The 13,099-nt window shown below is 37.2% G+C and overlaps 2 protein-coding genes across 2 annotated transcripts; both read right to left on the bottom strand.

The window, feature by feature from the left end:
- Positions 1-4,403: 4,403 nt before the first annotated feature.
- LOC311497531 (cell adhesion molecule CEACAM5-like) lies at positions 4,404-7,602 on the bottom strand (the record flags this gene model as incomplete). Its single annotated transcript, XM_084557845.1, has 6 exons — positions 4,404-5,245; positions 5,330-5,605; positions 5,932-6,189; positions 6,347-6,687; positions 7,133-7,262; positions 7,434-7,602. 6 exons carry the CDS (start codon positions 7,600-7,602, stop codon positions 4,791-4,793), a joined length of 1,629 nt encoding a protein of 542 aa, XP_084413971.1. The 3' UTR covers positions 4,404-4,790.
- LOC311497530 (cell adhesion molecule CEACAM5-like) lies at positions 7,011-12,816 on the bottom strand (the record flags this gene model as incomplete). Its single annotated transcript, XM_084557844.1, has 8 exons — positions 7,011-8,345; positions 8,492-8,796; positions 9,096-9,402; positions 9,556-9,837; positions 10,212-10,472; positions 10,626-10,904; positions 11,561-11,889; positions 12,809-12,816. The coding sequence occupies 8 exons, from the start codon at positions 12,814-12,816 to the stop codon at positions 8,032-8,034; spliced, it is 2,085 nt and encodes a 694-aa protein (XP_084413970.1). The 3' UTR covers positions 7,011-8,031.
- Positions 12,817-13,099: the final 283 nt, after the last annotated feature.

Genomic DNA, 13,099 nt, shown 5'->3' with positions numbered 1-13,099 from the left:
ATAAGACACTATATTACAAGTCATAAGGAAAGGGAGCTGGTCAGCAAAAACCCAAATCAAATAGAAGAATACTTTATTAGTGTTCTGGAGAGGCATTTCCCTACGAAAAAACACATATCTAATATATATAAAAGGTTAACGACTGGCACTTCACAAAACACAGACTACGTTAAGGAAAAATGGGAATTAGAACTGAATGTTATAATTGAAGATTCCACATGGGTGGACATTTGGACAAGTTGTCATAAGGGAATTAGCAGCCAACTGTGGAAAGAATTTGACTGGAAGGTAAAGATCAGATTTTTTAATACACCCATTATCATATCTTCATACGTGAAAAACCCCAATGTGGCATTATGTTGGCGAGAATGTGGAAATATTGGGGACACCACACACATTTTCTGGGATTGTCCGGTAATACAAGGATTTTGGGATAATGTTAAAAAGGAAATTGATATTATTTTAGAAGTAGATGTCACTCTGGAACCAATGTTATTTTTGCTGGGAGTCATACCCAAAGACCTATATAATGCAGATCAACGATATATACTGAGGATTCTATTATTAGTAGCAAAGAAAATGATTACAGTGAACTGGAGGGATGTAAAACCACCCACAATAGGTCAATGGGTCCAGAGATTGAGAAATGTATACATGATGGAGCGAATGACGGCAAGTTTGCAGCTGACTATGGACACTTTTGTGCAAAGATGGACTTGTATTTCAAGGTACCTGGGGGTTTGATGGATGGGATGATGTGATAGAGTAATGTTTGGAAGGGATACTTATCTAAATTCCTCTTTAATAATTTTTTTTAGCTTAGCTAATATTTGCAGATATTTACTCCTATGCCTGTTGCTATGGTGGTAGTTACTATTATTAATATTGTAACTATTTTATTTTATTTATCTTTGTATGTTTTTACTGTAACCTAAAATACCTGTCAATTGTTTATTACTTTTATATATCTGTCAGGAACTGTTCTGCAAAATGATTCAAATGTCTAAATAAAAAGTTCCAAAAAAAAAAAAATAGCGGTTTGCAAGAAAACTGGTCACATTTGACTAACAAAACAAATACATGAAAACAAATACCAGAGAACGGTCGAACTCGATACACATGTGTTATTAACCCCAGGTTCATTTTGCGCCGGAGTTCCCCTTTAAGACTCAAAGTTAAATAATTTGACCTAAATCAGGAGGTACAACTTCATTTAACCATTTACATTTCTTTATTGTATTTGTTGTTTTTTTTTTGCAAATATATCAGTGCAACACAGCCCACACTTTGTGAAGTAGGGACAACTTTTAATCAGTTGATGTATGTCTGTGGACACAAAATCTCACTCAGTGTTTTTTGGCTTCTAATATGCTAGCTAAAATATATTACATGCATCTAAGGACACAAATCATTAAACCGTTAAATGCCACGTTCAATATCTGACAAACAGGACTAGGCTGGTCAGTTCAAGTGAACAATATCTTAGGTTACATACTGTACGTGCAACTTTGTTAACATAGAACTCCAAACTGTGGATGTGAAAGAGAAAAAAATATTCATGGCATTTTGTTATTGCCAGTTGAAGTAATGCATACAGACTGACTACTAACCTTGTGAAGGTTCACTTCTTCTTCTTTTTTTTTTTTTTATAAAAAAGTATCCCCCTACAACTGCAGCAGCAAATAAGGAACAAATGATTTCTTTACCATTGTAGCAATGGACTGATCCAAAAGTGTTTACCCTTTCAGAAACACAGAGACATGACTAATGTCTTCACAGTATGTCACTAAGATGCATTCAGTAACACAACAGCAATTATTACATACACCTGAAAATAAAATAAAATAAAATAAAGAAGAATGCTTGATGCAATTGCCCCCAGTTGAAATCTTCTATTATAAACTGTGATTTGAAACAGATAATGAATGTACTGTTGTCTGCTGTTAAACACAGCATGATCTTCCTCTATTTACTGTCACCTAAAGAACCACAGACGATGTTCTCCTTTCTTTGTAGTTCTGCTTTCTTTATCACCAGTGTTCAGATCAGTTAAGTTGCCATTTGTGTCCTTTGTTTGTGTTCCTCATGCCATGATGGTTTGTTCCTAGATTATTTTTTTCTTTTTCTTAACAGTTATATATATTTTAATGTTAGAATGAAAAAGCATTGAAGCTGGTAGAGATTTGTATACATGTTTGATACATCTGAATGCAGAAAATAAAAATTATATTTATTGCAAAATGTATATGATCAATCTTCTCAGTCACACATTTGCATTAATGTCACTGACAGCGACCGTGTCAAATGATTTTCTGTGTAGTTAATATACTCCTAATCTTTTCAAATGCATCACAAACCTTTTCTTCTAACTGTCTGTCAGAACAACCATTCCTGGTGAGAACACTGTATGAGAAGAAATGTTGGTCTCTGCTGGTTTTTGTCAATCTGCTGGAAAGAAAAAAGTGAACTGACGCTATTTAAGATTTTAAACTTTATTCCAAGAGACCACAAAGGTTACATTTCTACAGTGCAGTCTGTATACTTTTAACAACATGCATGTATAAATGATTATATTTGGACATTAACAAGCCAGAAAAACAAATTATGTCAAATGGAAAATTATGAAAATGTTGAATATAATATAAACGTTACTTTTACACTACATATACTATTACACACGTAATTAATATTCCTAATTATCGCTTGCTTGCTTCATGTTTCACACACACAGATATATTTTGTGCCTTTCTATGTCACATAAACACAGAAAAGCCTTCGGCATTTTCACATTTAAGTGATGTAATGACAAGCAATGTATTCTCTGAAAGCTACAAGCCCAAACTTTATTTCTTTAATTGTTTATAAATTATATGCAGATTTGTAGAAAATGTTTGATTAGCTTTAATGAAGCCATTAATACGTTATCACAAACCCGTACATGTGAGATTAATCAGAAAGCAGCATTAAGGAATTAAGTGCAAAGTCAAGGAAATATCCAACAAAGGTTAATAAAGGCAACTGGACTTGTAGAGTTTTTTTCTAGGTGACTGATGGGAAGTCTGAGGTTTAAATAGGAACTCCTCGTGAAAAACTTGCTTGTTATGCTAATAACCAGAAACTGGTGAAGCTAATTTCCATTAACGACTGGGTACTTACCTGTTGTTGAGGGGGGACTGTTTTGTACCCAGTCGTTAATGGAAATTAGCTGCACCAGTTTCTGGTTATTGTTGGATAACAAGCAAGTTTTTCACGAGGAGTTCCTATTTAAACCTCAGACTTCCCATCAGTCCCCTAGAACTGAAGAAGCTACTCGGATGAGTGGTGAAACGTTTTCTCAAAAAAACTCTACAAGTCCAGTTGCCTTTTTTAACCTTTGTTGGGTGTACCATGACCTGGATGACAGAGAACCTTCACAGACAAAGTCAAGGAAAGACCATCTTAAGCTAAAGGAAAAGAAATAAAATATTGTTTTTATTTAATAACATTAATTATAAGAAAGAAATGAATAGAAGTCAACTGTATCACTTCAAGAAAACAATAATATAATATGACAGCTTTATTAATGACAGCAACAACACATGTTTTTATTTCTTTCCTGCAGATTATGAATTTTCTGATTTTCCAATATTCTGCAGAAAAATAACAAGTTAAAAACTGACTGAAGGGAAGAGGGATCAACTGTATGCTATAATCTGGCATCTCGAACAACAGACTTAAAGGGGAATTACCGTCATTTAGAGGCTGCGTTTCGGTGCCCTGATCACTCCCACTATATAGATATAAATGATTCCAAATGACACCGAAGTTATATGGGTGAGTAAACAATCGCATTTTATGCCAGAAATAAGGTCCACGTTGTAAAAAAACAGTAATTTCCCTTTAAATCCAAAATATTCAGACAGAAATGTTTCAAAATGCATCTACCACAATGTCAAAATAAAGAGTTCAAAACTCACCTTGGAGATTGTTGTGTAGATATTCTCGTGTCATATATCATCAAGTGTTCTCATACACATGTTCTTCATATTCTAAACACAAAAAAGAGTTTTATAACATCTTCATCTTTCTTCAGATATTCAGATATTTATAAGTATGATGTGCTGTATCATATGGTTCTATCTGGGTTGTTCTACATCTGATAATCTTTGTGTGTAATCAGATGCATACAAACCTTTATTAACTGGACCCGGTTTAGCTTTGACGTTGATTCTGAATGTGGGACAAAAAAAGCATTGGTGTTAATACGTGGCCATACGAGCAGATACGACTCAGTCCATACAATAATTATAAATAATTAATAATAGTACTGACTATGAAATCAGTAAAAAAAAAAAAAAAAAAAAAAAACACTTTAAAAAGGTATTTTTTCACTAACTTTCTTTTGTAAATAAAGTAGCCTCCAGCAGCTCCTGCAAAGGAAACTATCAAACATGCGATTACTATTCCAGCGATGGCACCAGCTGAGAGACCTCCAGCTTCTTTAGAGGGTGAAATAAAAGACAAGAATGATCAGTTCACCCTACAATTTTATTTCCTTTGTAAACTCACAAATATGAAACTCACAAATGCCTGATATTTTCTCTGTTTGGTAAAATATAAAGAAATATTTTATAGGAAATACATGAAAGCAAGACCAAACTACGAAGATGAACGAGTAATAAAATCTATAAACAATCTAATTTAAGGGAACTTACTAACTTCACACTTACTGTAAATACTGGATTGTGTTTTCATGACATTTTCTATCACAATCACTTCACCTGTGAGGTCCATCAATCATTTGTTATTTTCTAACATGTTATTTTACAGCAGTTACAATTAAATATTAACTCATAGTAAGGTAAAACACTGACATAAATAATACCTCTCAATTCCAACTTACCCAGAACAGAAACTGTTGAAGGCTGACATGTTTGATAGTTTTGTGGGTAAAGGCCTGATCTGAGAGTAAAATCTTCAAGGTAGCTTACTCTACTACAATATCTACAATCAATACCTGTTACAGTCAATCCATGCACCACTAATGATGTTCTCCCAGTTATATTATTCCTTGCTTGACAGGTGTAGTTGCCGCTGTCAGAGAGTTCAGCCTCTTTCATGAACTCAGAATGGTTGAGTATCTCACTTCCATTGAATATCCAGGTGTAACTGGCAGCTGGTGTGGACTCAGCAGAGCAGATCAGTTTTAACATCTCTTTCAAATGGATCTGACTTGGACCTGTGATTTGAACATTTTCTGGTCCATCTGAAAAACAGAAATTACAGCAGCACAAATGCAGTAATTCAGTCCACTAAAATGAATGGACAAGCTGAACAGTGTGGTACTTACAGTTAACAGTCATGCTGTATTTAGCTCCATCACTGCTGACGGGGTTGCTGATGTTACAGAAATATTCTCCACTGTCTTTTCTAGTCACAGTGTTAAACATCAGCACTCTGTTGTTGTCATGAAGAGTCATGTTGTCAGTCTGGATCAGAACTGAGCCATCCTTCATCCAGTTTCTGGTAACGATAGAGCCAGAAGCCTCACAGGTCAAACTGAAAGAGGTTCCCTCAACAAGTGGATCGTTTCTTGATGGACGGAGAGAAGCTCCTGATATTTTCTCTGTTGGGTAAAGTACAAAGAAGTATTTTATAGGAAATATATGAAAGCAAGACACAAATTATCTGCATAGCTGGACAAGATGATGGACGAGTAATAAAATCTATAAAAAAATCTAATATGAGGAGACTTGAGAACATCGACGCATAATCACTACAAACACTTACTGTAAATACTGGATTGTGTTTTCATGACATTCTCTATCACAATCACTTCACTTGTGAGGTCCATCAATCATTTGTTAATTTCTAACATGTTTAATGTTTGAATTACCTAATCATAGTTAGTTAAAATACTTACATAAATAAAACCTCTCAATTCTAACTTACCCAGTACAGAAACAGTTGAAGGTTCAGATGTTTGATATCTCAGAGTTTTGTGGTTAAAGGCCTGACAGCTGTAGTTTCCACTCTGACTCATCTGAATGTTCATCAGTCTGAGCTCTGGTCCAGTATCCGACAGCTTGTCTCCATTCACAAACCACATAAACTGGGCAGAAGGTCTAGATTCAGCTGAGCAGATCAGACTGATGTTTGATCCTTCCTCAATGTTTACTGATGGAGACAGCTTTATATTTTCTGGACCCACTGAGTGTGGAGCAAAATCACAAAGAGGGAATGTTAGCAGCTACATGACATGCAACTCAGTCTTGAGCCTTATTACACCGAACTTGAAACATGCACCTTGGAGATGCATGCCTATAGTACAAATAAAATGTTGTGCATTGGTAGGATAGTAACTCACAGCTGATGGAGAGGTTTACTGGATCACTGGTGCCATTACTGATAGGATTGAACACGTGACACCTGAATGGTCCCTGGTCATAGCGAGTCACATTGACTATAGTCAAAGTGGAGTTTCCATCAGTGAGATGAACTCTGTCATTTCCTGTAATGTGAGAGCTGCCGTTCATCCAGAAGAAAGAGAGGGAGGATCCAGAGGAGGAGCAAGACAGACTGACAGAGCTGTTGAACTCCACCAAGTCTGTGGTGACTGAAGTCACCGCAACATTGGCAATACGCTCTGTGGGTAAAAAAAACACAGTGGTTTTGTAATGGCCACTGATGAAAAAAGGGAATATTCTTCTTTAGTGTGGAACAACGTAGACACTGGTGATGAATCCCATGTTATTGATACTATGATCAGTAAACTTGACACGATGTTCAAGACTTGCATTTGAGATGACATTTTCTCGCTTCTCCAGACGGTATGAAAAAAGAACCATATAAACAGCTCCACCAACAACTGACACACAATAGACACTTTTACCAGAGTTTTAAATGATGGTATGACATTAATCAAATAAACATATATTATATTTCAAGACCACCATCTACATTAATCTAGAGCAGATGGTCTAAATTTAATCTGGGATTAATAGGTATCAAATAAATCTTACCCAGAACTGTGATGACTGAAGGTTCAGATGTTTGATATCTCAGAGTTTTGTGGTTAAAGGCCTGACAGCTGTAGTTTCCACTCTGACTCATCTGAAAGTTCATCAGTCTGAGCTCTGGTCCAGTATCTGACAGCTTTTCTCCATTCACAAACCACATAAACTGGGCAGAAGGTCTAGATTCAGCTGAGCAGATCAGACTGATGTTTGATCCTTCCTTAATGTCTACTTCTGACGGAGACAGCTTTATATTTTCTGGACCCACTGAGTGTAGAGCAAAATCACAAAGAGGGAATGTTAGCAGCTACATGACATGCAACTCAGTCTTGAGCCTTATTACACCGAACTTGAAACACTCAAGGCTCAGCTGAAACCTTGGAGATGCATGCCTATAGTACAAATAAAAGGTTGTGCATTGGTAGGATAGTAACTCACAGCTGATGGAGAGGTTTACTGGATCACTGGTGCCATTACTGAAAGGATTGAACACGTGACACCTGAATGGTCCCTGGTCATAGCGAGTCACATTGACTATAGTCAAAGTGGAGTTTCCATCAGTGAGATGAACTCTGTCACTTCCTGTAACCTGAGAGCTGCCGTTCATCCAGAAGAAAGAGAGGGAGGATCCAGAGGAGGAGCAGGACAGACTGACAGAGTTGTTGAACTCCACCAAGTCTGTGGTGTTTGAAGTCACCACAACATTGGCAATACGCTCTGTGGGTAAAAAAACACAGTGGTTTTGTAATGGTTACTGCTGAAAAAAGGGAACATTGTTCTTTAGTGTGGAACAATGTAGACACTGGTGATGAATCCCATGTTATTGATACTATGATCAGTAAACTTGACTTGACGGTCAAGATTTGCTTTTCAGATGACATTTTCTTGCTTCTCCTGACAGTATGAAAAAAGAACCATATAAACAGCTCCACCAACAACTGACACACAATAGACACTTTTACCAGAGTTTTAAATGATGGTATGACATTAATCAAATAAACATATAGTATGTTTCAAGACCACCATCTACATTAATCTAGAGCAGATGGTCTAAATTTAATCTGGGATTAATAGGTATCAAATAAGTCTTACCCAGAACTATGATGACTGAAGGCTGAGATGTTTGATATCTCAGAGTTTTGTGGTTAAAGGCCTGACAGCTGTAGTTTCCACTCTGATTCATCTGAATGTTCATCAGTCTGAGCTCTGGTTCAGTATCTGACAGCTTGTCTCCATTCACAAACCACATAAACTGGGCAGAAGGTCTCGATTCAGCTGAGCAGATCAGACTGATGTTTGATCCTTCCTCTATGTCTACTGATGGAGACAGCTTTATATTTTCTGGACCGACTGAGTGTAGAGGAAAGGCCCAAAAAATAAATAAAAATGAAAAATTTGTTGCTTGAAAATCTAAATAATATATGACATACAGATTATCGTCATGGTGATATTTGCATGCAGGTGTAAATCACTGAGCAGGTAGGATAGTAACTCACAGCTGATGGAGAGGTTTACTGGATCACTGGTGCCATTACTGATAGGATTGAACACGTGACACCTGAATGGTCCCTGGTCATAGCGAGTCACATTGACTATAGTCAAAGTGGAGCCTCCATCAGTGAGATGAACTCTGTCACTTCCTGTAACCTGAGAGCTGCCGTTCATCCAGAGGAAAGAGAGGGAGGATCCAGAGGAGGAGCAGGACAGACTGACAGAGCTGTTGAACTCCACCAAGTCTGCACTTATAGGAGTTACTGTTACATTGGAGACTGGTATTGGGAGTGAAAAAACACAGTGGGTTTGTAACGGTTACTGCTGAAAAACGGGAACATTGTTCTTTAGTGTGGAACAATGTAGACACTGGTGATGAATCCCATGTTATTGATACTATGATCAGTAACTTGACTCGACGTTCAAGATTTGCATTTGAGATGAAATTTTCTCGCTTCTCCAGACGGTATGAAAAAAGAATCATATAAACAGCTCCACCAACTACTGACACACAATAGACACTTTTACCAGAGTTTTAAATGATGGTATGACATTAATCAAATAAACATATAGAATGTTTCAAGACCACCATCTCCATTAATCTAGAGCAGATGGTCTAAATTTATTCTGAGATGAATAGGTATCAAATAAGTCTTACCAAGAACTGTGATGACTGAAGGTTCAGATGTTTGATATCTCATAGTTCTGTTGTTAAAGGCCTGACAGCTGTAGTTTCCACTCTGATTCATCTGAATGTTCATCAGTCTGAGCTCTGGTCCAGTATCTGACAGCTTGTCTCCATTCACAAACCACATAAACTGGGCAGAAGGTCTAGATTCAGCTGAGCAGATTAGACTGATGTCTGATCCTTCCTTAATGTCTTCTGATGGAGACAGCTTTATATTTTCTGGACCGACTGAGTGTAGAGGAAAGGCCCAAAAAATAAATAAAAATTAAAATTAGTTGCTTGAAAATCTACATGATATATGGTATACAGATTGTCATCATAGTGATGTTTGCTCCCAGATGTTATGGGATAAATCACTGAGCAGTTAGGATAGTAACTCACAGCTGATGGAGATGTTTACTGGATCACTGGTGCCATTACTGATAGGATTGAACACGTGACACCTGAATGGTCCCTGGTCATAGCGAGTCACATTGACTATAGTCAAAGTGGAGGAGTTTCCATCAGTGAGATGAACTCTGTCACTTCCTGTAACCTGAGAGCTGCCGTTCATCCAGAGGAAAGAGAGGGAGGATCCAGAGGAGGAGCAGGACAGACTGACAGAGCTGTTGAACTCCACCAAGTCTGCACTTATAGGAGTTACTGTTACATTGGAGACTGGCTCTGGGAGTGAAAAAACACACTGGGTTTGTAATGGTTACTGCTGAAAAAAGGGAACATTGTTCTTTAGTGTGGAACAATGTAGACACTGGTGATGAATCCCATGTTATTGATACTATGATCAGTAACTTGACTCGACATTCAAGATTTGTATTTGAGATGACATTTTCTCGCTTCTCCAGACGGTATGAAAAAAGAATCATATAAACAGCTCCACCAACAACTGACACACAACAGACACTTTTACCAGAGTTTTAAATGATGGTATGACATTAATCAAATAAACATATAATATGTTTCAAGACGACCATCTACATTAATCTAGAGCAGATGGTCTAAATTTATTCTGCGATTAATAGGTATCAAATAAGTCTTACCAAGAACTGTGATGACTGAAGGTTCAGATGTTTGATATCTCATAGTTCTGTTGTTAAAGGCCTGACAGCTGTAGTTTCCACTCTGATTCATCTGAATGTTCATCAGTCTGAGCTCTGGTTCAGTATCTGACAGCTTGTCTCCATTCACAAACCACATAAACTGGGCAGAAGGTCTAGATTCAGCTGAGCAGATCAGACTGATGTTTGATCCTTCCTTAATGTCTACTTCTGATGGAGACAGCTTTATATTTTCTGGACCGACTGAATGTAGAGGAAAGGCCCAAAAAATAAATAAAAATTAAAATTAGTTGCTTGAAAATCTACATGATATATGGTATACAGATTGTCGTCATAGTGATGTTTGTTCCCAGATGTTATGACATAAATCACTGAGCAGGTAGGATAGTAACTCACAGCTGATGGAGAGGTTTACTGGATCACTGGTGCCATTACTGATAGGATTGAACACGTGACACCTGAATGGTCCCTGGTCATAGCGAGTCACATTGACTATAGTCAAAGTGGAGTTTCCATCAGTGAGATGAACTCTGTCACTTCCTGTAACCTGAGAGCTGCCGTTCATCCAGAAGAAAGAGAGGGAGGATCCAGAGGAGGAGCAGGACAGACTGACAGAGTTGTTGAACTCCACCAAGTCTGTGGTGTTTGAAGTCACCACAACATTGGCAATACGCTCTGTGGGTAAAAAAACACAGTGGTTTTGTAATGGTTACTGCTGAACACAGCTGTTGAACTCCACCAAGTCGGCACTTATAGGAGTTACTGTTACACTGGAGACTGGTTCTGGGAGTGAAAAAAAAAAAAAGGAATAAGTTTATAGTTGTCATCTAATAACAAAGGTAGAGGAAAGCAGTGTAGTAGCTGTCAATAAATCTCATGTTTATCATGACATGTTGAATATTCATGTGGTCTGATCAGATTTTACTGGTAGTGGTGGTAAAACAAGCTGTGTCACTGTTTGACATTTTCTCTTAGTTTATATCCTGTTTTATTTTGTAAATCACTTTCATCTAATCCTCTAACCTCCTCTCTCGAACACTGCAACGCAACACAATCCAAAACCAACAGAACAAAACAAATAAAAATACAAAATATATAAAATAAAAAATTCTTATCTGAACTAACCAGAGTAGTTCATACTTTGGTACAAAAACTGAAAGAGAAAATATGTTTAAGTTACTTTTTTGCCTTTAATGATTAAATGAAATAGCCTGAGTCCATTTTATCAGGTTTATTTTGAATAGTTTGTATAAAATTGAATTTCTTATTACCCAGTTTATATGATTAATCTTCTCAGTTCAGCAATGAAAGGATGTAAAATTGTTTCTCACCATATACATCCAGTGTGGTGCTTCCTTCTTGTAGTGGTCCTACAGGTATAATGATAACTCTGTATTCTCCACTGTCATTAAGAGTCAGACCCCTGAGCTCCAGAGACCCAGTAGATGGGAAGTAGGTGATCCTGCCTTCATACTCTGGTGAAGTAAAGTTTACTGCATGTGAAATCATTATAGCTCTGTCACGAAATATCCAGCTCACTAATATGGATGGTCGAGACAGTGTTGTGGTGAAAATCACTTTCTCTCCCACAGCTGCATTAAGAGGACCATCTGGCAACAAACCAGCTCCTTCAGTTAAACCTGAAAACAAAGTTACACATCTGTGAAAGATTGTAATGACAGTGAATTGATGATTTGTTTAAGTCACAATTTAAAACAAAGTCTTGATCTAAAAACACAAAACTCAAGAAATGATTTCCAATAAGAAGTCAATGAGGAGAATCTAGTATTGGAAGCATGAATAAGGTTTCTTTTTTTTTTATGATTAACATTTTTTATTTTCATTATTTCAACAGAAACACTTTAACAACAACAACCCCCCCTTCCCCCCACACATAAAATCATCACCATCTATGCTAAACCCTCTCTGGTTGCCAGCACCCATTGCTGTGCTCTTTCATGTACAGCTACTACAGCAAATAAAACAAAATTCATACAGAAATATAAAGCAGCATCGCAGGCATGTAAGTATCCACCATAACAAAAAAAAACCAAAAAAAAATAACAAAAATGTGCGTCTCCCCACTACATAACCCCATTTCAAGAGCCCTTCAAGAAATTCAAATATCCGCTCCACTTCGCTTCATATAGATCCAGTCTACCCAATTGTTTATATGACATTTTCTCAAATGCTGCAACACGTGCCATTTCCATAGCCCACTCACGCAGAGAGGGCACCCCCTCTGTCTTCCACCCCCTGACAAGTATTTGTCTGCCAATCATGATACTAGTTTGGACAAAATTTTTGATATGTTTATCCTGTCCTGTCAGGGCTGAATGATCACCCAAAACAAATAATGTAAAATTGAATGGGATTTGTATCCCTGTAATCTCACACAGATTATCATAAACAATGGCCCAGAATTGTTGGACTTTGTCACAGGACCATAAAACATGAACTAAATTACCTTCCTCAGATTTGCATCGCCAACAATTTGGTGTGTCTAATAAACCTAATCTAAATAATCTGGAAGGGGTCCAATAAAACCGATGTATAATTTTGAATTGGATAAGGCGTACTCTTGCATCCCTTGATACTACTTTGATGTTGTCATAAATTCTATTCCAATCCTCATCACTGAATGTCAGGTTCAGATCTCTTTCCCATGTCTTCTGCAGAGCTGACATAGGCCCATTACCATGAGAACGAATCAACAGAGAATAATAGACAGCTGCCTCATGTCCTTTTCCGTAAATCTTCAGAATTTCATCAAAGAGTTCTGCTTTTTGGGGAACCGATGCACTAGATCCAAAAACCCCCACCAACATATGTCGGAGCTGCAGGTACCTAAAAAAGTGAGACGTAGGAAT

The sequence above is a fragment of the Chelon labrosus genome (genome assembly GCF_963514085.1).
Source record: "Chelon labrosus genome assembly, chromosome: 12".
Taxonomy (NCBI): Eukaryota; Metazoa; Chordata; class Actinopteri; order Mugiliformes; family Mugilidae; genus Chelon; species Chelon labrosus.
Note: the sequence above shows the minus strand (reverse complement) of the source record. Positions and strands in the feature narration are given on the sequence as shown.